We start from the raw sequence: 27129 nt of genomic DNA, 5'->3' as shown, positions 1-27129 counted from the left end.
AAAGGGGTCTTTGGTTAAATATGTTTGGACACTACTACATTCAATAAAGTTAAAAAGTTTTCTTTACTGCAGGAGCCTTTATATTATTCTAAGAACATTAGGAATCTCCAGAAAGAATTCATTGTTTTTACCCTAAAAGGATATGCCTTACTGACTTCAAAAGGGAATATTTCTAGATTTTCATTTGAAGGGAAAACAAAAAGTAAACCTATCACTTAGTTCACTGAGTTTCTTAAGATTGGGAATAAGCAGAGACAGAGAAATTGCTTGTGCAGGGGTCAAACAGATCTACTTCAACACGTGTTTACACAAAAAGGAAAACTACCTCCATCTATGACAGTAGTTCTCGGGGGTTAGAGTTCAGGCCACTAGGCAGTGTTTTGAAAATGTATTAGGATGTTTCTGGCTGACTGATAATTCAATGTTACTACTGGCATTTAAGAGTTACCAGTTAGGGTATCAAGAGGTCCTGTGATGAACAGGACAATCTTGAAAAATGAAGCCTATCTCTCAGGCATTGAAGTAGGTGAAATCCTATTTATAAACAAACATATGGGCATCAAATTGGATTCTGTTTTAAATGTAAACACTTTTTTTTTTTGCATTTCTGCATGATCTTCTCACATACAAAGAGTTCTAGAAATGCGACTACGGAAATAAGAGGGAGAATAAACTTTGTTTTGTTCAAAACTTTACCAAGTTTGCTATCACTTCAGAAAATCACATCATCAACTTGTGGTATTTAACACAGGCCTGAACAAGTCTATCTGTATCAGTCGCATTCATAGTAATTGCATATACCTGGCTACTTCATTATGTCTTCTATGTAGCCATGCCTGAGCATTTTTATATTGAAATATATATTACTGTACCTTAAATTACTTTCTTTTAATCCTTTCCACTTTATTCAAGATATCAGAAAATTTTGAAATTATATATATAATAATTATATATATAATATATAATTATATATATAAAAAGGTTATATTATTTTTTATTTTCATTTCAGGATAGTAAAGGGGGCATTATAAAATATTTGTCATAAAAAAGGGCACTGGCATACTGGGTGAGGTTACGGTATTAAAAAATGAAAAGAAAGGCTTTTATGATCAGAAGGAAGGAGGAGAGAACTTTGGGTCCGACAAACTTGAAAACTACAAGGTAACAAAAACAAGGCAGAGAGGGAAGAGGAGCGGGGAGCATGAGCCTCTTTTGCACTCAGCTTCTAAGTTTCCATACTTCTGAGGAACCATATTTCCTGTGCCTCAGCTTTTGCCATTTCACAGAACGCCCACTGTCATGAGCTACTTCACTTCCTACTGAAAGTGATTAAAATACTTGGACCTAAAAGAAACCGTGCCACACGGCCACTGCTACCACAGCTCCTCAGGAGCCCCGTGACCCTGCCGGCTGCCACAGAGGTGAGGCCATCTTCATTCTCAGCCCTGAGACGGAACTGTGAGCTACACATCACCCTTCACTTAGTAACGGGATTTTTCAGAAACACTGACCTCAGTAGTAGTCCCAATGTCAGCAGACGGGCTGCACGTGCTGGTGTCCGGAGGAGCTGTGCCTATGCTGCTCCTAACTGGGGAACCAGGCACAGGCCCTGCCACGGCCTCCGGGTAAGCTGAAGAAGGGCTGGGATTGCCTCTCTTCTGAATCTTATTCCAGACTTTATTCATGATATCAGCTAGCTCGTACAAGAGCTGCACCTGAGTAGAAGGGTAAAAAAAAGAACAAGTCTTTCAACTTCTAGTCACAATTGACCAAAATACTAATTAAACGTGAGAAAATTAAAACAAGTCCAGGGAAACAAGAATATATGAAACAAAAATCTATCAGTGTATCACTGATCATGACATTATATCCTGACCTATAATCTATTATATATTATATGCACTGTATTTATCATATATATGATCATTTTGTCATGACACCGTAATTTTGATGAGATATATAGAGAAAAAGAATTCATATAAAAATGTATAATATTAAACATTTTATCATGAATTGAATTTGAGACAGATATAATGAACTTATTTACACTTAAAATTTGCCATATATCCAAACTGTAATATTTTATAAGCAATTTAGCATTTTGGGAGAAAATATTGCTAAGATGGTAATAATGCTAATAAAACAGCTTATTATGGGACAGAGGATTTCTTTTAATACAAAACTAATAGAACAAACACAAAGAAATGCCACCTAAACAGAGGTCAAGATCAAAATTAGAAATCAAATAAATCCTAGAATATGACTATTTATACATGAAATAATCACCATTCTTATTTCTAAATTATTTCTGCATTTAAATTTTCTCTATTTTCTGAGGAATAAATCTGAAATTGGATTTCTTGTGCAGCAAAATAAAGTAAAAAAGAATGATATAACATAGAACAGTAAAAGGAAAATGTTACATATGAAACTTTTCTATAGATAAAGAACATAAACTATCCAACCTACTATTCCCCCCAGATTTGTCATCCAATATTCAGAGAAAAAACTGTTTAACTTGCACGTTGTTTGACTAAGTTGTAAGATATTTACATAAGATTTCATAAATAAGCATTAATCATGGAATTTGTATGACAACATATTGCCATATACTGTATAAAAGAAGCCTAGGAAAAAAATGCAAACACAATATATAAGCAAATCCACAGCTGGATACCATATTCTGCTTGCCATTAAAAAAAAAGAAAGAAAGAAAGAAATTCTCATATTTATAAGAAGTTTCAGCCGCAGGACATATCCAGATGATAAAGCTGCCTTCTTATGTGGGCAGAACAGATGCCTAAAAACACTCTTGTCAATCCTTATTTGATATAAAACAGTACATGGTTACAGTTTCTCCTGTTTTTTGTGTGATGAAGTCTCAAATCTCAGGTTATAGCTCTTTTTGTTAAAATAATAAGTTAATGGCTAGAAATCCTATAAAAACCTTATGAGAGAAATTTTAGTTCAAATTCTTTTGTCCTTTTTGGCCATTAAATAAGATAATGCATAAATCTCTGAAAAGAAACCATTTTGTTGCAAATCAAAATTTTAAAAAAGATTTTTACTTTTTGGTAAACAATTAGAACTGACAAATAAGGAAAGCATAAATACTTCTAAATAGTTTTAAGGACATAAGTTTTATTTAGTTAAAACAATGCTGCTTTTATTGTCACTACTCCTGATTTCAACTGGTATCATAAAAGAATTATATATGAATGTCACCAAGTACATTGTGCATTTAGCATACCAAGCAAACACTGACATAAACTTAAAATATATTTTTATTTTCAAAATATTTATTTTTATTTATATCACAGAATTCAGACTTTCCAAATTCAGAGTTTTTAAAAAAGGCAAAAAGTTAAGAAGATAAATGTTCAACTCTTATCCTTCAAGCTGTACTGAAAACTATGCCAAATAGAGCCACAATGAGCTACTATCAACCAGCCATTAAGACATTTGAAATTAAAAAGCATAACTAAACTAAGTATTGGTGAGGATATAGAGCAGCTAAAATTCTCTGCTAAGAGAATGTAAAATTTACACTACAGTTTCACAGTTTCCAAAAGAGATACATGTACTATATGATTGAGCCATTTCCTAAGTGTTTCCCCAAGAAAAATTAAAGTCTTTGTCCAGAGACCTGAATACAAATGTTCACAGCAGTTTTAGCTGTAATAGTCTAAAACTGGAAAAAAAAAAATCTCAAATGGTAACCAATAAGTAGGTGAATGATTTTTAGAATATCCATACAACAGAATACTTACCAATAAAAAGAAATAAACTTGGATTCATGGAAAAATATGGATTAATCTCAAAATTATTATGCTGACTGAAAGAAGCTAGGTGAGAGAGAGAGAGAATACAACTGTATGATTCCATTTATATGGAATCCTAGCAAATCCTATAATGACAGTGTCAGTGGTTGCCTGGGATTGGGGGGAGGAGTGAAAGACAGGATTACGAAGAGGTACAAAGAAAGTTTTGAGGATGATGGATTTGTCATTATCTTGATTGTAAAGATGACTTCATGGGAATATATATGCCAAGCTTTATCAAATATATAATTTAAACATGTGTAGCTTATTGCATTTACGTTTTTACTCCCAAAAAACTTTTTAAAAATCTCTAAAAAATGAGCTCTATGTGAGGTAGCTTTCTGTGGGTTATGTATGGAGGTGAATGAATATCAATAGTATCTTAAATATCAAATACTGATTGAATATAAATGTTTTATTGTTTAAAAATTAACTGCACATACTTTTTCTCATTTAACCAAATCCAATCAGAAAGGAGACTTAATTGGACTGGTGAAGTGGAGAAAAACCTCAAGGAGATACATTCTTGAAAGATAAATAGGATTTAAATGGGTGCAGAAAGCCATTCCAGTCATAAGAATAGCAAGAGCAATAGCCAAGTGCAGAAAATGATCGAGACATGATGTAGGCCCATGAAAAGTTTGGCAGTGTATTAGGAAAGTCAGATAGAGGAGTGAACATAAAGGAACATAAAGGTAGACAGGAAGAAGAAAAAACATTAGATATACAATGTCAATGGAAACCAAGCAGGAACGGAATTTCAAAAAACAATTACTCATCCATGTTGAATAACAAAGAGTTCCAAGAGAATGTGAATTTACAAAGTCTAATTTATTTGGTATGCAGGTTGTTTACTAATCATTAAAATTCAGTTGCAAAAGAAAGCGTTTTTTTGAAAAAACCCTTTTTATGTAGGACATTACATTTAGTCTAATTTTAAGAGATAAAAATGGAAATGAGGAGCTCAGAGAAATTAAAAATGAGTGAATAGTGGAAGAACACAAATCTGGTTTTGTCTGAACACAATGCTTGTGTTCTTAGACTAAAGCCAAATTCCACTGCCTAGGTAAAAATTAAACATAACTTATAACAATAAAAGCTATGAATAAATGGACAGGAAAGGAGCATGAAATCCATCCTTTCTCTAGTTTCACATACAAAAAACTCAAAAATGAAAAGATAGTTTTATGTTCCTGGGATGTCTTATAGGAAAACAAAATGTATCTATTTATTGGCTGAGGGGAAATTGCAATTTTATTAGAGGATCCCCCAGGCTCATTTAATTTTGGAATAAACACAATTTTTAACGTCTGAGAAACTAGTGTCTGAAGACAAAGGGAACTGGGTAACTTTGGCAAAACACTTAAGATGAAAGCAAGGTTGATGGAAATCACTCCTGGCTACAAATTCTCTGAATATCCAACCAGGTTAAATATTTATAGTGTCTAAGGCCTTGAATGGCAATGAACTCTAAGAACTGACACAGTAGTTTAGGTCTCTGTAGTTGGTACAGAGATTTACAACAATGTCGAACATGAAAATGAACTTGCTCTGGGCCTGCCCTACATATAGAGCTTGCACTGTATTTTAAAGTAGAAGAAATTAGTTGAGGGCATTAAGCAATAATGAAACATTAATTCATGGACAAGTGTTAACACTTCTGATGTCACTCTAATGCATAAACAAAAGAATGGTATTTAAGTAGGAAGTACTTGAATGGAATCAAGACACTTATATACTCGCTATAATCGGAAGTGCACAAAGATTCTGACAGTATATTAAAATTTAGTGGGTATATATTATACATTGTTCTGGGGAAAAGGCTATTGTAAGATTCTTGAAGAAGTCTATGGCACAAAAAAGAACAAGAAGTACTTTCAAAAAACAGAAACAAACAAAACCAAGATGAATTAGTGAGCAATCACTCACACATACAGAAAAGGTTTATTTTGAGTCATTAATCTTAAAAGAAAATAATAAAAACAGTAAAAGAAATTTTAGGATCCTATATGCACGTGGATATTTGTATTATAGGGGCCCACAATACTTTTTATAAGGCAGGGCACCCAGAAAATGTAAAAAGACACATAGATATGTATCACTAAGAAAGATTCAACATTTTGGCAAAAGATTCCATAAACTTTAAAGGCAAATAACTACATTACAGATACAGGGTCTGTATTTATAGAATATAAGGGAAGCTCTTCAAATTGCTAAGAAATTTAACAGAAAAATTAGGTAAATGATATATCAACTCATAAGAGAGCAAATTCACTGGTCAAAAAACATTGAAAGTAGGCTCATCCTTATTCCTAATCAGAAAATACAAATTAATGTAAACAAATGGATTGTCAACTCACAAAAGAGCAAACTCAGTGGCCAATAAACACTTGAAAAGTTGCTCAAGCATCTGGTTTCATTTCCCCTCAGCATGAAGGATTTCCTTTAGAATTTCTTGTAGTGCAGTTCTACTGGTGATAGATTCTTCTATGTGAAAATGTCTTTATTTGGTCTTCATTCATAAATGTTATATATTTTTTATTTAGAATTCTGGGTTGAGCGGCTTCTTTTTTTTTTTCTTTTTTAATTTCCACAATTTAAAGATGTTGCTCTTCTGACCTCTATAGTTTCTTATGAGAAGCAAGCTAACAATAAAATCTTGATTCTCTTGTATGTAATGTGTCATTTTTCTCATGATACCTTCAAGACTTGCTCTTTATCTGTGGCTTTCAACAGCTGAATTATGATGTGTGTAGGCATGGCCTTCTTCATGTGTTTATCTTATTCATCTTTTCCCCCTCATTTCTGGTTTATATGTGGTACTCAATAAATATCTGCTGAATTCACTTAGGGAAAAAAAAAATCAAGTCATCCTTTGTAATTCTGACAGAATCCAGAGGGAGTCTGGAAGCACAGGCTAAAGCAACCATTCACACACACACACAAAAAAAAAAGTGGTTTATTTGAAGTCTCATGTTTTACCATTAAAATGTAGGTCAATCTAGCACACAAGGATATGAGAGTATTTACTTCTTACTAAATATTTGAGTACATGTTGATCCTTCAAAGTGTTATTTTGTTCTGTGGCTTCCTGTCCCTTCAGGAATATTGCTACATTCTACTGGGGATATTCATACCAATTTACATAGGTAGAGGGTCTTGCATTTTATATCAGAGTCAACCTAAACTGACAAAACGACATTCAGATTGCATATCAGAGTTTGCAAACTACTTTCATAAATTACCTCACTTAAAACTTCCCAATAACCTTGTGATCAACTTTGGATATAGCAGTTGGTAACAATTTAACAGAGGCTGGTTTATCAGGAATTATCAAGAAGATAAAAAAAAAATTATTGCTTTCTGAGTGTAAAAGGATTCTCAGGGTATGAAGTTCATTCAGCCTTGGTTTAATTCTCAAACAAACAAAAAATCCAAAAAAGATCCTTGTTAGTAGTTGGGGAACTGCAGCAAGGAGGCCCTGGGAGCCAGTGACAGAAGAAAGAACAAAAGGAGGGATAAGACTTAAGAAGGAAATATCAGGCCATAGGCTCGACCTATGTGATGACTTAGCTTAAAACTGGTATATACTTCAACAACAAACAAGGTAAAATTCTAAAGACTATATCCCAGAGCTCCAGTTTTGACCAACAGTATTACATATAATAAGAATCCATAGAAATCACAATACCATTGAGGACGTCAAAGTAAAAGAAAAAAAAATGTTTTAAGATTAATAATAATGGAGCCCCAGGCTAGAACAACAATGGGAACAGAATTTATTCTCAGCTGAGAGAGCTATGGACAACCAGACCATGTGGAGTAGGGCAATCCTTCCAAGGCTATAATGATCCCTAAAATAAGTCCTTAAAATAAAAGGTTCCTGCTAGACAACTCCAAGTGGCAGTTAGCTATCTATGATGCAGGGATTGAGCTATTACTAAGTATAAACTATGAATAGAAATATTTTTTCTGTTATTGCAAAAACTTTCTTCATATTCCTTTGTAATCTACCCTTCCTATCACTCTCTCCTTCCCTCTCGCTGCCTTGCCTCCAGACAACAAGGAACCTGCTTTCTGTCACGATGTAGTAGTTTAAAGATTACAACATTTTATATGAATGGAATTATACAGTAAGTAGTCTTTTTTGTCTGGTTTCCATCACTCAGTGTAATGATTGCAATATTCATCCATGATGTTTCATTCTATCAATAATTCAGTCTTTTTTATGGCTGAATAGTATTACATTGTATGGATAGGCAATCATTTGTCTAAGTATTCACTTACTGATGAACATTTGGGTTATGTTTGGCTTTTGTCTATATAAATAAAACTGCTAAATACATTCATGTAAAAGTCTCTGTGTGGACATACATTTTTGTTTCTCTGAGGAAATACTTAGGGAGGAATGGCTGAGCCGTAGGGTAAGTACATGCTGTCCCTGTTCAGGAATTCTCAAGTTGTTTCCAAAGTTGTTATACAATTTTTAAATTCCCATCAGCAGTATACAAAGAGTTCTAGCTGGTTCACAATATCCCATCTTTTGAACTTTAGTCAATCTAATAGGTGTGTAGTGATACGTCCTTATGTTTTATTTTGTTTTTCCCTGACGAATAATGATGTTGAGCATCTTGTGCTCATTGACCAGTCATATATCTTGTGTTCAAATCTTTTTCCCTTTATTTGCATTCATGTTATTTTATTTATTGTTCTTTTCCTTCATGTTATCAAGTAGAAAGGATTCCTTAAATATTCTGGATAACAGTTTGATAAATTTCTTCCAAGTGTCTGGCTTTCATTTCTATCTTACTGTGTCTTCTAAAGAGAAAACGCTTTTAAACTTGGTTATGTCCAATTTTTGATCAATTTGGGGAGAGCTGCCATCTTAACAATATTGAGTCTTCCAATCTGGGAGCAAGTATCTCTCTCCAACTAGATGTTCAAGTTCTCTCAGCAATGTTTTGTGGTTTTCAGGGTAGAGGTCTTGCACATCTTTTTAAGAGATTCATTTGTCGGGTTTTTTTTTGGCACCAATATGAATGAAACTGATTTCATTCCATTTTCAAATTGGTGGCTGCTAGTACATAAAAATACAATTAGGTTTTATACATTAATCTTGTCTCCTGCAATCATAATATGCTTATTAGTTCTAGTAATAGGTTTTTAATTCCTCAGGGGTTTTCTATAAAATATTTGATCATATGAAAATAGAGAGTTTTACTTCTTTTCTTATCTTTATATCTATTATTTCTTTTGCTTGAGTAACTATAATGGCTAGGATGGCCAGTATGAAATGAAATACATGATGAAAGCAGGCATTCCAGGCTTTTTCTTGATCTTTGACTTTATCCTCAAAGATATACATGCTTAGGACTAGGTGAACTGCTTCAATATGTAAAAGCCTATCTTCTTCTGCAAATTTGGAAACTCTGTACAATTATTTTTTCACATTTTTCTGCCCCAAGCTTTTTCTCCCTACCTTCTGGAATTCCAATTACATATATATTTGGACACTTTATCCCATAACCACTGAAGCTTTGGTCCTTTTTTAAATGTCTTTTTTTCTGTTTTTCAAATTCAATAATTTCTATGCCCTATATTCAAGTTCAATGACTCTTCTATCATATGCATAAGCCCATACACCCTGGTTTTTTCTTTCAGGTTCTATATTTTGAATTCTGAAATTCCACTGGATTGTCTTTATATTTTATTTCTCCATTGAAAATTCTTACCTTTCTCATTCAGCGTGCTTTATTTTATAACTCATGAAAAAAAAGTATAATAGCTGCCTTAAAGTCTTTTTTAGAATTGAATTATATAAAAAACAAGTTGGGAACATTCATTTATGTTGTTAGTTTTTGCTTTTTTGTTAGTTTTAATCAGTGGGAGGGGCTGAGGTTGGCCTCTGATGCTATGATAGAATTAAATCTTTTTTTCCCCCTTTTTCTGTGATTAAGGATCTAAAGCAGGTGAATCCGTTTCTCTACAATCTGTTTGTGAGAGCTGCCATACAAAAGTATCACAGATTGGGTGGTTTACAAGAACAGAAATGATAGTTTCAAAGTTCTGGAGATGATCAAGTCCCTAAATCCACATATCAGCAGGGCCACGCTCCCTCGGGGATTGTGAGTAAAATCCTTCATTGCCTTTCATCTTCTCCCTGGGGCGGCCAACAATCCTTGTGTTCTTCAGCTCACAGCTGGATAGTCCAGCATCTGCCTCTAACTGCACATGGCACTCTCCCTGTGTGTCTTCCTATTAACTTCCCTCTGTGTGCATCTACCTCTAAATGTCCCTTTCATTAGTCGTTTTGGATGAAGGCTCACCCTAATGACTTCATTTTAAAACTTGATTGCCTCTATAATAATCCTATTAACAGATAAGGTCACATTATGAGATACTAGAGGTTAGGAATTCAACATATCTTTTTGGTGGGGGGGGGCACAATTCAACCTGTAACAGTTTCGCTTCCTCTTGGAAATGTTTTTCAGCAATCATCAACAGCAGAATTCAAAGAATAATCTAAGAGAGGGCAAGTCATTTCATAATTATTCTCTTCTATATCACTATGGATCATCATAGAATGGCAAATGGCCATTAAACTAGATTATTTAATATTATTCAAAATAATTTACCACTGGTTAGAAAAGAAATTATTTTTATAATAGTGGACAAGCTTTTATTTTACAGTAATGTTCATTTAATACAACTGTCTCAAAATAATTTATGTATTTTTATAATAAGGTCATCCACCACTAAGATATTAGCAAAATGCACAAATATATGTAAAAATTAAATTAAACTGTGTAGTATACAGTAGGTGGAGAGAGGCAGAGAAAAGAGGAGAAAGAAAGAGGATGGTATCAGTAAAGGAGGCACTATAAAATGTGGAATAATATTTGAACTCACTTTAAGAAACACACTTTAAACACTGGTTTGAAACCACTAATGCTGAGATAAACAAAGATTTATCACAGTGACCTGTCAGATCCAATGAGGTTCTAGAAAATACTGTTTATAAAAATATAACTTCAAATACAACTTCATACATTGACAATCTATGTAGAAAACATAGCACAATCTGCTTGAGGTCAAAGAAACAAGCATTAAATTGTACGCAATTAATAATTTGTATAAACCCAGAAGATGTGAATTTATACTAAATTATCAAACTATAGAATACAACGCTTTGGCCTATATCAACTGAAATGTTGTAAGATTAACAAAAGGCGTTTTCACAAAAGTAATCAGTGCTTTTCTTTTCTTTTTTTTTTTTTTAATGTGTTGGGCAAAAGAAGTTCTGAGTGAGAATCTGATTGAAAATTATATTTGATCACTTTGACAGACTCTTCCAGTCTGACAGTAAAGTAGTTCTTCACCATTTAAAACTACATCTGCAACTGATTTCATTCCATCAGCCAATAGATGCATTTATGCTGCCACTGTTACATTTTCAGAAGAGTTTAAATTACAAAACTTGAGAGAACTTCAAAGCAATACTTAATCTAACCATTCTGATTTTGATGGCCCTGTTAAAAATAATTTAGGATGCTTAATAGAAGAGAAACTCTTCAACAAAATGGATAACAATTGTTCTTAAATCACATTATTTTAAATTTCCTTTCATAAATCAAATGTACCAACCTGGGGGTTCGAGCATTTTATCTCAAGTGACTCTAGGTCAACATGCAGACAGACAACAAATGAATGCCTCGTATCAGGTCCTGTAGCGAGTAGTTTTTGAGATGTAACAGCTAGAGTAGAGGTACAACCCATAGGTTCCACGAGGCAAAGTGTCAGCTGTTTTCCAAAGAGGGTATAAATGCTGAAATGATGCAAACTGATAGTCCAAGGAAAAGCATCACCTGATAATGGGGACAAAAGGGGGTAGGGAGGTAGACATACAAAAATATAGTTAATTTTATCTTTACAGTAATGTGTCTATTGTTAGTATCTGAAATATAAAAACCTTAATATGTCACCATAAAAAGGGAATATAGTACCCCAAAGATGATGTTAAACTAGTTTACAGGCTATGTAATGGTTACCTTTAAAAAATGTTTATGTTTATATTTATTATACTACTGTAACAATAATTATGCACGTTACTAAACATACAAAAGTAGAAATTAAGGAAATGAGATAAAAATATGCACAGAAGTTCTAACTTTTCTCCCCTCACCTTAGTGCTAGTGGGTTGTACAGTACACCTGCTGGGGATGCATGCACTGTACCTCGAAAACCACAGAAAATGTGTTAAATTAGGAAAATGGACTAAAGGTGACCACAGATCTGACTGTGAAATAAAAAAGGAAAATAAACAATCTTCTATGGTCTGTTGGACCATCTGCACCAGAATCCTGTGAGTGCTGATATAACAGACTGTCTGGTAGCAAAGACCCAGGATGCATGCTGATATCTTCCATTGGTGAGTCTCATGGACAATGTAATTCTTAAAGAAAATATACCTGATTTAAAAAAAAAGCACTCAAATTTCAAGATTAAAAGCAAATTCCTTTCATTGTTTTATATTTATTCTTTTATTAATCAGAGAAAAATTTAATATAAATTTATGAGATAAAGCCATCTGATTTTTTTATTGTGACAACAGATAAAATACTTTGTGAAATTATGTTTAAAAGTATAGTCAGTATTAGAGTATTTATAGACATTTATTATTGGGATGCCAGTTTGATGGCAAATGCGTTCCTATACTTGTATTTTTGACTGTGCAATTCTACTAGCACTTGTCAGTATAGATAGTAGATTACGGGCTTCTCTTTAAGTATCTAGATTATTTTAAAACAAATTTAAAATATTCATTTACTTTTCTCATTAGAGCTACTAGTACCTCGCTGAAAATAATTTATAAAATGTAATATATAAAGAAGAAAAGTCAAAACCAGTCACATTTCACCTTCCATCTGGTTACTCCCAGTCATACGCACTATTAACAGTGTTACATTTCTTTAAAGTCTCCTTCAAGCCTTCCCCCTACCCCAGTGTTGAACATACCCACACAGTTAGAATCAGGATTACATTGTACTTTAAGTTTCACATTATTTTTCAGCAAGAAAAAAAATTCCAAGTGAGTAACTATGTGGATCATGCTAAAAATATATATTGTAAAGGAATCGAAATATGCAGCTGAATTGTGAATGCTGATACGCAATGGATGCTACAAAATAGATTCTCATTAAAGCTTGAACATTCAAAATGTCTTGGCCAAGTGGTTAATAAAATTAAAAACAGAAACTTTCAAACTGAGACTTGGATAATAAAATAAATCTAGCTACATAGTAGCCCAAAATAACTTGACTGGAAACAATGAAAACTGCGTACTAATATGTGGTCGGCACTGTGGTACTCTGCCTGTCTTAAGATTTAAAATATTTTCCCCCAGGAAAGAATGACAAACTTTAAATCATCTGTAACTAATTCTGAAATTATTTAAAAACCTACAGAGTGTTCCATGCTATTTACAAAATAAAGGCTTTGCCAAATTTATCTTAAAATATTTTGGAATGATTTCAGGTTACATATTTTAAAACTGGTAGTGAACTATATAGAGTTTTAAATTTTTTATGTTATTCAAGAAATGCTAAATTGTGATTATGCTTGATAGAAAGGACCACATTTTAATTTTTTAAATTAAAAAAATTCCAAGTAACACTGATACTATCTCAGATATGTGACTCTTTTCCTCTTTGGAATCAGATCATAAGTTGAAACTGGGTATATTATATTCAAAGTCTTAAACAGAATCTTTTAAGGTAATAACTTAATGTCCACTTATTTGGCAAGCAGATCATTTGTTTTAAAAACTGAACTCTATCTAGAAAATAAGATCCTAGTATGTAATGACAAAAACTCCCACAATTAATCACTGTGAAAAAAAATTACCAAAACACATCATTATCTGCATTACTATCCCTTTTACACACACATACATGCACATGAAACTCCTTATATATTTACAACACTGGCAATATACTGTTCTAGGGACTCCCTAAATATGCTCAGGCATCCATGACAGACCAAGAACATGGACTATTTTGAGACCTTCAAAATTAGTATTTTTACTTTAATTGGAAAGTTCTAATGCTATAAAATTAGCCAATCATTTTAGAAAAATTATTGCTGGCATAATTCAGAAACAAGAACAAGAAAAAATAAAAACAAGGCAGGAGGATTGAGAACTGCATTTCTGTGTGAATTTGTGAAACCTCTATATTATCAACAGAGACAGGAATACCAGTAAACAAATTCTAAAAAAAAAAAAGATAACCAAACACTAACATACTTCAGATGAAGTAACGTAAAAGAGAGTAAGTGTAACAGAATTTTAGGACAAAATGAACAGAGAAATTTTGTGATACTACGTGATACATGTATCAACAACAGGGAAGGGGGACTTCATTACATAATATTAACTTAAAACTGAATGAAATTATAAACATTATATAGTGTTGATTTTCTTACACTGTATCACACGTTGCTGATTTTGTATAACACTAGAAGCTGAAGATAAAGGAGTGACTTAGATAACAAAAGAAAACATTCTCTCTCTCAAAAAATATATATTTCAAAAATTTTATTATCAATGTTGGCATCATGAAATAGTGACTGTTTATACAGACCCTCATCATACACATCTAATTTACAACCTTGACTATTGGTAGCAGGGATCAATATTCTGAAAAGAGGATCAGTCTTTCCAATTCTATTAATGCTATACTTTAGGGAAAAGTATGTATATTTGGTTTTAACAAACATCAATATGAAAATGAAGAAAGTTAGACAACATTAGAAATATTTCCCTCAGTTTTCTTGATTTCATAACCTTAGTCTTCAGAAAGAAACAAAAAAGTACCTTACTCTTCTCCCTGATTTTTGTTCCTATGTCCCACAATCCAGTACAACACAATCCAGTATAACTCAGGAAGGTTTTTATTTCAAATATGAATTAGTATAACCTAGTTGTGAGGGTTAACAATTTGGAGAGATACACTGTATTCAACAAATATAAATGAGCCAGAACTGCTGACACTGTCTCCCTAAACCACTTAGCATTTAATTGATTTAAAGACAGTTGAAATGAAGGGGTTCTTTAATTCTAAGTGGTATTAATTTAAGTATTGGGAACTTCCAAGGAATGAATGAGTTAAAAATGATATAAATTATAATCAATCTTTCTGGCAGAGAACTCCTGAAATACCTGGTATAGAAGGAAATGAAAATGAGCAACCTATAGTTTGATTCGCTTTGTAACCAAAATTCTACATTTGGAAAAAAAAATCACTTAGTAACAGAAAATGTAAAATGTACTGCATGCATAAAATAATGTAATATAAATATTAAAATACATAAAATTTTATGAATGAAATTTATATAAAAATACAAAAATCATGTTTATTAAATCATACTAATAGATAATTCATTTCAAATTTGTGAAGTACTTTCTTCACATCTAGAAAACAGCATTCAATGCTAAGTACTCTCCTCAAAGTTATTATTGGCTTAATCATTATCATCAAAAATTTCATTACTGCATAAAGAAATATAACACTGGTTTTAAAATTCTTTAAAACTTATTATCATAAACAATGCAAAACCAGAATTATCACTTTTAAAACTAAAAGTAACCCCCAAGATTAGCACTGTTCTTCAAGGAATGAAGGTATGAGTAACCACTTTACAGTTTTAAAAGAGACATTGTAACAATGCAGGATATATGTAAGGTTATATGGTCAGCTAACAAGATATAGTCTCCCTTCATCTAGCTTGTCAAGAAATGTTACAATTCCACATATTTTCAAAAGTGACTTACCACTAACTAGTGGCAATCCTTGTCTCACTTAAATTATTACATAAAGATGTCTACATAATTAAGAAAATTATAAAATATTTATTGAATCTCATCACTCAGTGATACGACATACGGATTAAAACTTAGAAATAAATATAGGGTATTTTCAATATCCTTATTTTGAAATGTTGTTTTATGCTTCCTGATTGTTTCTTACTTTAGTTATTCCCTAAATAACTGAATAGCCAATTATTCCTTTTTAAGCTATTTAACTGAATATGTATTTTACAAGCACCATGTTCTCAAAACTTTAATAACAGATAAGAAAGATGCTTAAGACATGATTCCCTTTCCAAAACATTTTCAGCTATATATATTATATTTAAAAAAATAAAAATACTTATAAACATTTACAACACAAACATCCTAGATATCAAATACACTCAATCATTTTTCTTAACACACAGTACATGTAGTTATTTTAGTCAATTTGAGTCAAATCTCAATTACTTTCCCAAGACTTCTACAAAAGAATGTATGCTGCTATTAGATGAAAGTCATGGCTAATGATACAAAAGCACTGCCATTTTAACTCTGCTAGGAAATGAGTATTTGTGAGGAATAAAAGATATGCATTTGTGCTTTCGTTTTATATTACTGACAGATCATATTGATCTACTTAAGTGGATAAATTGGTTTACTGAGTGCACTAGAATGCTATGACACTGCCTGGTACAGCAGAATGAGCCTGGATTTTGCATCAGACAGACCTAGGTAAGAATCCTAGCTCTAAGAGTCCCTTAGTGTTAGGGGAGAAATGCTAATGCCTAAATTCTCTGCTTTTTGTACGTGAAGTGTTGAGCCATTTCATGCCTTTTCTGTTGGCAAGAACTGAGAGGACTATTTCATTATAATAAAAGAACCAACTTAGTGACAAAAGAAAAGACAAAAATGAAAAGCGAAGTAAAAGGAAAAAGATTAAAGGAAAAAAGGTAAAAAGTAAAGCTCTAATGAATTTCATTATTTGAAGAATTTTTTTGAAAGGTAGCGAGTTCACCAAAGACCCTAAGAATCGTTCAGTTCAAGAAACTATTCCAAATTCTAAGTTACAGAGGTTGAATTAATGAATTGTATTTCCTGAAAACCTCATAAAGACGGGAATCGTATGGAAGAAAACCTCAGTCCTGGAGACTGTTATTCACAACTTAGCACCTCAAGTATGGCTTCAGTGTCTGGGGCTCACATGAACCACATCAAAACCATGCTAAAGCTGACAGGTGTGACCAGGGACTAGCCGTGAAATTAGATACAGAGCAATTTTTGGTATTGAAAATAGATGCTACTCGGTAACAGAAAATTCTATCATGTTATTAGTGCCATATGATGAACAATGTAAGTCAAATACATACCTGAGGATATAAGAAAGGAAAAAAGAAGCCAGGTCTATGACAATCTTACAGATTTGCAAACCATCAGTGAAAAGGTGATAGCTTAAGTATCAGTATAGATCAGAGTATCCAGCGAAGCTATAAATATGAAGAACAGCTATCTTTAAAGAAAGGGCAGAAGAAAAGGAGCCCATGAAAGATATGCAGAAAAAGTAGCCACAATCCACAGAAAACAAACCAAAGACAAACCAAAGTTGTCCAGAAGTTAAGAAAGAATTTCAAAAAAGAATCAATGAACAACATCAAGGATTAAAAGGTTTCCACTGGCTTTGCAATGAAGAGGCTTGTTTTCTTAATTAAGATGAAAGATATTTTAGCATTTTATATAAAAGGGGTTAAGTAAGGAGATTATAACTAATGAAACAAGTTCCTTAAAAACACAGCGTATAGCATGTAGTATGCACTCAATAAGTATTTGATTAAGGAAGGAAGGAAATGCATAAATGAATAAAAATGGCTCAGTCCTAAGCAATGACAGAAGACTGAAGACTTATTCTAGGTAAGGTAGATTCATTTGTTAAACAAATATTTACTGAATTAAATATATGTTAGATATTATTCTAGGATCCCGGGAGAGTACAGTGAACAATATAAGCTCACTGCTCTCATGGAGCTTGCATTCCAGTTGTGGAAAGAAGGATAATAAACTATTAAGTAAATGACAAATATCATATTGGTGGTGATAAGCACTCTGAAGAACAATAGAGCAGAGTAACAGAACAGGGGATGATGCTGCCACTTTAAGACAGGATAGAAAAAGCCTCTCAGATAAAATGACGTTCTGCAGAGACATAAGCCATGAAGCTACTTGGGAGGGAGAGTGGGAAGTGTTCTAGAAGGGGAATAGTAAATGCAAAGACCCTGTAGCAGGAACATGATGGGATGGGAAGTTGTCAGTGCTTTCATTAAAGTAATAAGGAACTTGTATGCTGACAAGGGAAAAATCATCAGAAAACTGTGAGGAAAATGGTGTATGTTTATGACAGCTTTTATGAGGGGTGGAAAGGCATGAAAGGAATTATAAAAAGTTTACAAAATTATCAATGAGGGCAAGAAGTCATTTTTTCCCCTAAAAAATTGTCAAGAACTTCAGAAAAGCTCAAATGTCAAAATGTTGAAATGATCCAAGGCTACATTTTCTTCCAAGAAATTGAGAACCTACAATATCCAAAAGAATTCATACAACTTAGTATCATAAAAACAATCTGATTTAAAAAAGGGCAGAGGACCTGAATAGACATTTTTTTTCAAAGAAGACATACAGATGGCCAACATACACATGAAAAGATGCTCAATGTCACTAATCATTAGGGAACAGAAATCAAAACCAAAGTGAGTTAACATCTCACAACTTTCAAAATGGCTACTATCAAAAAGACAATATATAACAAATGCTTGAGAGCATGTAGAGAAAAGGGAACCCTTTGCACACTGTTGATGGGAATGTAAACTGGTACAACCACTATGGAAAACAGGATGAAAGTTCCTCAAAAAATTAAAAACAGAACTACCATATGATTCAGCAATTCCACTTCAGGGTATTCACCCGATGAAACAAAAACACTATTGGAAAAAAACATGTGCACCCCACTGTTGATAGCAGTATTCACAATATCCAAGATATAGAAGCAACCTAAGGGTCCATCAGTAGATGAACAGATAAAGAAAATGTGGTGTAGAAGGAGATCGAGATGGCAGAGTAGGAGGACACTGAACTTACCTCCTCCAGTGAACGCATCAAAAATACATCAACACGTTTAGAAATTCTCACTGAAAACAAAGTGGAGACTGGCAGAAAGGCTATTCTATAATCAAGACTGCAAAGAAAGACCCACAGGGAGACGAGCAGGAAGGGAAGACAGGCAATCAGGTGGGGACCCATACCTCTAAAAGGGGACATACCAGAGGAAGGGAATATCAAGGGCTTGGAAGTCCTTCCTGGGGAGTGAGAGGTTCACACCACATATTGGGCACCTCAGCTTCTAAAACCTGACACTAAAGTGATGAGTCCCCGTAGCTGCTTGGAAAACCAATGGGACTTAACGGAAGATTGTAAGAAAACAAGACTCCACTCTTGATGAATGTGAGCACACACTTGGTAACTCCCCGGAACAAAGCAGAAGAGAAGACTGAGAAACCTATACTTTGAAAACTATAAAACACTGATGAAGGAAAATGAAAATGATACAAAGAAATAGAAAGATATCCTTTGTTCATGGATTGGGGGAATTAATATTGTTAAAATGCCCATATGTCCAAAGCATTCTTACAGATTGAATGTAATCACTATCAAAATACCCATAACAATTTTCACTGAATTAGAACAATTTTAAAATTTGTATTAAACTACAAAAGACCCTGAATAGCCAAAGCAATCTTGAGAAAAAAGGACAATGCTGGAGGTAGCATGTGCCCCAGCTTCAGATTATGTCACAAAGCTGCAGTAATCAGAACAGTATGGTACAGGCACAAAAACAGCCACATTTATCAGTGGAGAAGGACAGAGAGCCCAGAAATTAATCGATGCAGTTATGGTCAATTAATTAGTCTAGGGCAAAGGAGGCAAGAACACACAATGGAGAAAAGATAGTCCCTCCATTAAGTGGTGATGGGGAAATAGCTACATGTACAAGAATGAAATTAGGACATTTTCTCACAACACATTAAAACATAAACTCAAAATGGATTAAAGACCTAAATGTAAGACTGGAAACCATAAAACTCCTAAAAGAAAACATAGGCAGAACACTTTCTGACATAAATTGTAGCAATATTTTTTTGGATCTGTCTCCTAAGGCAAAGGAAATAAAGGAAAAAAAATAATAAATGGGATCTAACTAAACTTAAAAGCTTTGTACTGCAAAGAAAACTATCAACAAAATGAAAAAACAACCTACTAAATGGGAGAAAATATTTGCAAATAATACGTCTGATAATGGGTTACTGCAAAATGTATAAAGAGCTCATAAAACTCAACATCAAAATAACAAACAACCAGATTAAAAAATGGGCAGAAGACCTGAATATTTTTCCAAAGAAGACATACAGATGGCCAACAGGCACATGAAAAGATGCTCAACATAGCTAATGATTAGAGAAATGCCAATCAAAACCACAAAGAGATTATCACCTCACATCTATTGACCACAAATAACAAAATGTTGGGAGGATGTGGAGAAAAGGAGAAAATTTCCACCTGGCACACTGTTGATGGGAATGTAATTTGGTGCAGCCACTATGGAAAACAGGATTGGTTTTCCTTAAAAAACTAAAAGTAGAAATACCATATGATCTAGCAACTCCATTCTCAGATCCAAAGAAAATAAAACACTAATTTGGAAAGATACATGCATCCCAATGTTCACAGCACCATTATTTACAATGGCCAAGTTATGGAAGCAACCTAAGTGTCCATCAATAGATGACTGGATAAAGAAGATCTGGTATATACAGATATAAACATACACACATATATACAAACATATACACACAAAATAAAAAATTCTGCCATTTGTAACAACGGAGATCAATCTGGAGGGTATATATTTAGTGAAATAAGTCAAAGACAAATACTGTATGCTATCACTTACATGTGGATCTAAAAAATGAAACAAAGTAGTGAATACAGCAAAACAGAAACAGACTCACAGATATACAGAACAAACCAGTAGTTACTGGTGGGGAGAATGAAAGGGGGAGAGGCAGGTACAAATTACTGTGTATAAAGAAATAAGCTACAAGGATACATTATACAGCATAGGGAATATAGCCAATATTTTACAATAATTTTAGATCACATATAATCTAGAAAAAATACTGAATCACTATGTTGTACACCTGAAATTAATTATAAACCAACTACATGTCAGAAAAGGAAGATGTGGTTATACACAATAAAATATTACTCAGACATTTGTGACAACCTGAATGGACCTAGAGGGTATTATACTAAATGAAATAAATCAAACAGAGAAAGATATGTATAATATGATTTCACTTATATATGGAATCTACAAACAGAACAAACAAACATAACAAAAAAGAAACAGACTGATAGATACAGAGAACAAACTGGTGTCTGGCAGAGGGGTAAGCGTTGGAGGGATGAGAGAAGAAAAAGGTGAAGGGGATTAAGAGGTACAATCTTCCCAGATACAAAATAAATAAGTCATTGTGATATTACATTACAGCATAGGGAATATAGTCAATAACATTGTAATAAATGGTGACAGATGGTAACTAGACTTACCATGTGGTAATTTCATTACACATAAAAACATCAAATCACTATTTGGTACACCTGAAACTAATAATAGTATTGTAAGTCAATTATACTTCAACTTTAAAACAAAACAAATTGAGAATCTACCAGAGCATGCAACTACACATTTATTTATTACACAGAGTGTGTGTACTGGACAGTGCTTAAAACTCTACATGACCACCACACTCACAGCCTTCCTCTGTATAAAGCAGTCAATGGGTAATTCTTTTTGCTAAGTCACAATGCATTGTGCTGCCTGATTGTTGATGGGGCCAAACTAAAGAGACGTCCAGGATAAATATGAGGAAAACTAGTAGCCCATGAAGTGACTTAACAGAAGAAGGGGAATCAGATGAGATTTACAATTCTGGTAGAGTGAGGAGGTTAACAAACCCTCTTCCCAAGAATAAACTATAAATTTGGACACACTTGTTACAAGGAAAAAAACAAAAGTATTTCAGCACTGTGGAAATCAAAGAAAGACATCCAACAGCCTGCAAAGGATTTACGCTTAAAGACTGTTGACCTTTGGGTAAGAAGAGTTACAGTTGTGGTGTTCTTGTATGGGCCACACTGATCTCCCCCAGGGCTTGCTCAGTGTGGAGGCTGTGCCAGGAGAAGGCAGGTCACAAGGACTGGAGGCACTGGTGGCATGGTCAAAAAGAGGTCACTTGACTTGTAGTGGTGAACAACCAACACACCCAGAAGTGGGGTCAGTGAAATGATGATCTCAGTCATGGCTGAAAAGGGAGGACCAACAACTCTGCTAGCCTGAGACTGTGGATGTGACTGGGGCAGGCACACTCCTGACTGTGGTGGCACACAAGCACAGTGAATGCAGAAGAACAGAGTTGTCTGGATACTCCCAAACAACCCTGAGACTGTGCATTTGTCTAGAGGACTTGTGGAAAGGCTCAGAGGGGAGCATAAGTGTGGCAGCTATGAAAATGAACAGAACAGTGAAGGCACAATCTTATGCATACAGACATCTATTAGTAGAGGACAAAAGCCTTATTTGAGAACTAACTCTGTTCAATTTGGGGATTTTGGCTGACCACTAAGATAAGAAAACAGTGATACCTAAAAAGCCAGGGATAAAAATAAAACCGAGAATAATAAGAATAAAACAAAACTGAGCTGAGATGTCAGTGGTCACATAGTTGGGGAGAAGCAGATTTAGCCCAAGGAAATTAATTTACAAAGAAGCATAAATATATAAAAGAACAACAACCGTCAGGGGAAAAAGAATACACACATAAACACACACACAGCTAAAATCCTCAAAATTTTAGACAAATACTGAAACAGGAAAGTGTGCCCTATTCCTAGGGAAAAAACGCAGTCAATAAAAACTGTCACAAAGTGTCGACAGATGTCGCGTGAAGTGCAACAAAAGATGGCATTTTTTATAAGGAAAAACATAAGGAAACATACAGAAGAACATAAAAGAAAAATATTTTTTAAAATTCAAAAGAAGTATGATAACATGAATCAATAATCTCATAAGGAGAAAGAAAATACAAAAAAAGAACCAAGTCAAAATTTAAAGCAGACAAATAAAATGTTTGAAATTTAGTAGAGAAGCTCAATAGCATATTCATGACGGCAGAAGTGAAAAAAATCAATGAACCTAAAAACAGATGAACAGAAATTATATAACTTAACTAGGGAAAAAAACCAAAAGGAGACCAGTAAAAACAAATCATCCCCAGCTGCCTATGGGAGGGAGAAAGATGTCCATGCTGAAGAAATGTACTTGGAGACCATATTCAAGCCCCACTCAAGTAAGCATCCAACACTCCCCATTATACACAAACAGAAAGGATAGCTAATGCAGTTAGGATCTTCAGGATCTAGAAAAACAGGCAGGGAACTTGGGGTCATTGAGGTAGTCAGGGAGGGCAGCCAGGCCAAAAGTTGTCCAGAGCCCAGAGACAGTGGTCTCCCCAGGGTCCTGGTGCCACTCTCACTCCTTCTGCCATGAAAAGGTCTGCACCACAAGCCCTTCCTTGTTGGCAAAGCAGAGGAGCAGCATCAGCCATCCAGCAAGCCCAAGCGAAGAGCCTACTGGCAAGGATGACATCTAGGAAGACAAAGCCATCATGTCCTTTAATCAAAGCCTAAATAAACTCATATAATTTGGCATAAGTCAGATATCCAGAGATAGCATCTCTTAGAAGCTAGAGCTACAAGCCTTTAAATCCTCCACTGGCCTGTGGCATCTACTGGAGTGTGCCCCACCCCACCCCACCAACCCCACTTAGGTAGGATAAATACACTTTCTATACCTGTGTGTTCTGCTGACAGGTGAATAAAACTCCAAGATTGGAACAATAGGTGTGTTAATACCACGTATTGTCCTTAGAAGTCGTGTGGCATTAACGGAAGGGACAAACTCAGTCGTGGACATGAAGCTACCCTCCCAGGACCTGCTCTAAGCAGCCTGTAAGAGAGCCAGCCCAGGATCTCTGTACTCCACAACATGCCCCAGAGTGGGGCTTACCTTTGCACCTCCCTCTGCCTGCACAGCATGCTCATCTTTAACCTTTTCTGTAACTCGGAGACATCTCTGGGACTTTCACCCTTTTCTGTAACTTGGAGACATCTCTGGGACTTTCACACAGCTCCTGTCAAAATCGCAAGCCAGTAACTATAAACTTTATTTTGACATCCTGCTTTTTGGGAATAATTACCCTGTACCTAAAATGTTATCCTGTTTAGTGCTTGTGCAAAAAAGATGATAATAAAGTCTAATGTTGCACATTCCTCAAAGTAAAAAGCAAACAAAAAAATTCATCCTGAAAAACAAGCAAAATATATTGAAGAAAAATTGACAATCTCAGAGACCTGAGGAACATCAAGTGTATGAATGTAAATGTAATAGAAGACTCAAACTCAGAAAAGAGAAGGGAGAAAAGAGCAGAAAAATATTTGAAAAAATAATGGCTGAAAAATCCCCGAACTGATGAATAACATTAGTACATACATCCAAGCACCTCAACCCAAGGCCAAACAGGATGAATACTGAGACATAAATATCTAGATATATTATAATCCAATTGTTGAAAACTAAAGAACAAGAAAAATCCTTAAAAGGAACAAAAGCAAAATGACTCATTACATAAATAGTGAAAAATCAATATGGTTAAAAGCCAATTTTATGTGAAACAATGGGTTCAGAAGGCAGTGCAAAATCACATTCAAATACATGAAAGGAAGTAATAAACTGCCAACAAAGAACTCTACATCCAGAAAAACTATGTAACAAATATCAAGGTGAAAAAGAACATTCTTTGATTAATAAGAGCTGAGAGAATCTACTGCTAGCAAAGCTGCCTTATGAGTAATACTAAAGTCAGTTCTTCAGGTGTTAATTCAAACCCACAGGAAGAAATGAAGGCAATGGATATGACATAAAAGTGGGTTAATACGAAAGATTCTATGAACATGTTATTTCTCATTTTTCCTCTTATGTACTTTAAAAGGCAGTATACCATACAGAGCAATGACTATAACAGTGTATTGCTGGGTTATGATACGTGGAGATGTACATACATGTGAATAGAAAGGAATAGAGAATAGAACTATGTTAAAATAAATTTTCTGTAAATTACCAGAATTAAGTTAAAATATATCTGAGATAGAATGTGATAAATTCAGATGCATAATATAATCTTCTAGAGCCACCATTAAATAATAAACAGAAAAAAGAACAACAGAGAAAACGAAATGATATGTTAAAATACACATTTAAAACAAAGAAGATGTTAAAAGAGAAACAGAGCAACAAAAAATAAGAAACAGATAACACAGCAAATGACCAATTTAGTTAAAATATATCAACATTACATGAAATATAGATGGTCTAAACACTCCATTTATAAATAAGGGACTGTCAGATTGAAAAACTATACCCATAAAAAGTTGGAGTAGCTATAAAAAATAACAAATAAAATAGATTTAAGAAATTATGTAATACATATGCATGACTGGGACATTGTGTTCAATACCTGAAACTGACACATTATAACTGACTATACTTCAAAAACACAAATAAATAAGTAAGAAATCATGTATTATAAGACAAAAAGGGAAGTTTTATAATAACAGGGTTAATATTTTAGGAAGCCTTAACAGATATATGTACATATGTATGTAACAACAGAGTTTCAAGAGTAGGAAGCAAAAACTGATAGAATTTAAAGGAAGAAATGGATGGCTGAATACAAATACTTGAATATTTCAATATTCTACTTTCAATAAGTGGCAGAATAACTAGACAAACTCAGTAAGACTATATAAGAATTGAAGAACAGTATCAACCCACTCAACCTGACATGTAGAACACCATTCAAGTACATACGGAACATTCTCCCAAACAGGCCATATGCTAGGACATCAAGCAATTCTTAATATATTTAAAAGGATTAAAATCATAACAATATATGTTTTAGACAACAATGGATTTAGATTAAAAACATCAAAACATAAATCTATAAAATTTTCAGATATTTGGAAATTAAACAATACGCTTCTAAATAACCCAGGGGTCGAGAAAGAAATCATAAGAAAATTATAAAATACTGTGCAGTAAATGAAAATAAAAACATCAAAAATTTTGGGAAGCAGTTAAAACAGTGGTTAAATGGAAATTTATAGCATTAAATGCCTAATATGATACAAGAGTAAATTTCTCAAATCACTTTCCTAAGTTTTCCCCTTAAGAAACTAGAAAAAAATTAGATGAAACTAAAACAAAATAAGCTTAGAGCACAAATCAATGAAACAGGAAACTGAAAAACAGTACAAAAAATAAATAAATAAAACTAAAAGTTAATTCTCTGAATAGATAGCAACCTGATAACGCTTTGGTTAGGCTAACCTCAATAAAGAAAGAAGCCACAAATAAACAAAATCAGGAATTAAGGAATATTACTATTAACTCTAAATAAATTAAGAGGATTAGGCCGTATTATGAACAACTCTATTATATCGCCAAAAATCAGACAACTTAGATTCATGAACAACTTTCTAGGAACACACGATTTATTAAAACTGACTAAAAAATCAAAAATTTGGACAGACCTGTAACAAAAAATTGAATTATTACTTTAAAAACTTTCTACTAAAAAAAAGTCCACCAATTCTGCAGGACTTCACTGGTGAATTCCATTAAACATTTAAAGAAATAATGCCAACCCTCCACAAACTCTTTCAGAAATAGAGGAGGAGAAAAGACTCACTGCATGAGGCCAGCATTACCCTGATAGGAAAACCAAAGACACTGCCAGAAAAATGTAGACTAAAATCCCTCAAGAATGTAGATTAAAAAAATACAAAGCAAACTATGTTCAGCATCAAATAAAGAGAGGATATATTACAACCAATCAGCATATATATACCAAAATACAAGATTAGTTTAGCAATTATTTATGTAAAATTGATTAATTACTGCATTAATAGCATAAAGTAGGGAGAAAACAAACATGATCATCTCAGCAGATCCATATGAACACTGATAAAATCCGAAACACCTCATGGTAAAAAGTCTCCATAAACTAAGAATAAGGTGGATCTTCCTCAACCTGATGAAGGGCCTCTATAAAAAATCCACAGCTACTATCTTACTTAATAGTGAAAGTCTAAATCCTCTTACTTTCAGATGGAAATGGATGCAAAAAATGTCAATCTCATATAAAATGTCCATGATAAAACAGTAAAAGAAAAAACAAGACTGTAAAATTTGTCAGGCATTATTATCCTAACTGTATAATGAATATAATCATT

The 27129-nt window shown here is 33.6% G+C and overlaps 1 protein-coding gene across 5 annotated transcripts in view; it reads right to left on the bottom strand.

The window, feature by feature from the left end:
* Nucleotides 1-27129, bottom strand: part of VPS13B (vacuolar protein sorting 13 homolog B) — a 625623-nt gene that overhangs the window by 319522 nt on the left and 278972 nt on the right. For all 5 annotated transcript variants that reach the window (XM_072949533.1, XM_072949529.1, XM_072949532.1 and 2 more), the window contains exons 24-25: nt 11466-11686; nt 1512-1715 (exon numbers count right to left, since the gene is read on the bottom strand). In XM_072949533.1, the coding sequence (XP_072805634.1) occupies nt 1512-1715; nt 11466-11686 (425 nt within the window). The remainder of the gene's footprint in view (nt 1-1511; nt 1716-11465; nt 11687-27129) is intronic.

This window comes from Vicugna pacos, chromosome 25, assembly GCF_048564905.1.
Source record: "Vicugna pacos chromosome 25, VicPac4, whole genome shotgun sequence".
In the NCBI taxonomy this organism is placed as follows: domain Eukaryota; kingdom Metazoa; phylum Chordata; class Mammalia; order Artiodactyla; family Camelidae; genus Vicugna; species Vicugna pacos.
The sequence above is the reverse complement of the archived record's forward strand: the minus strand, read 5'-3'. Positions and strand labels throughout refer to the sequence as shown.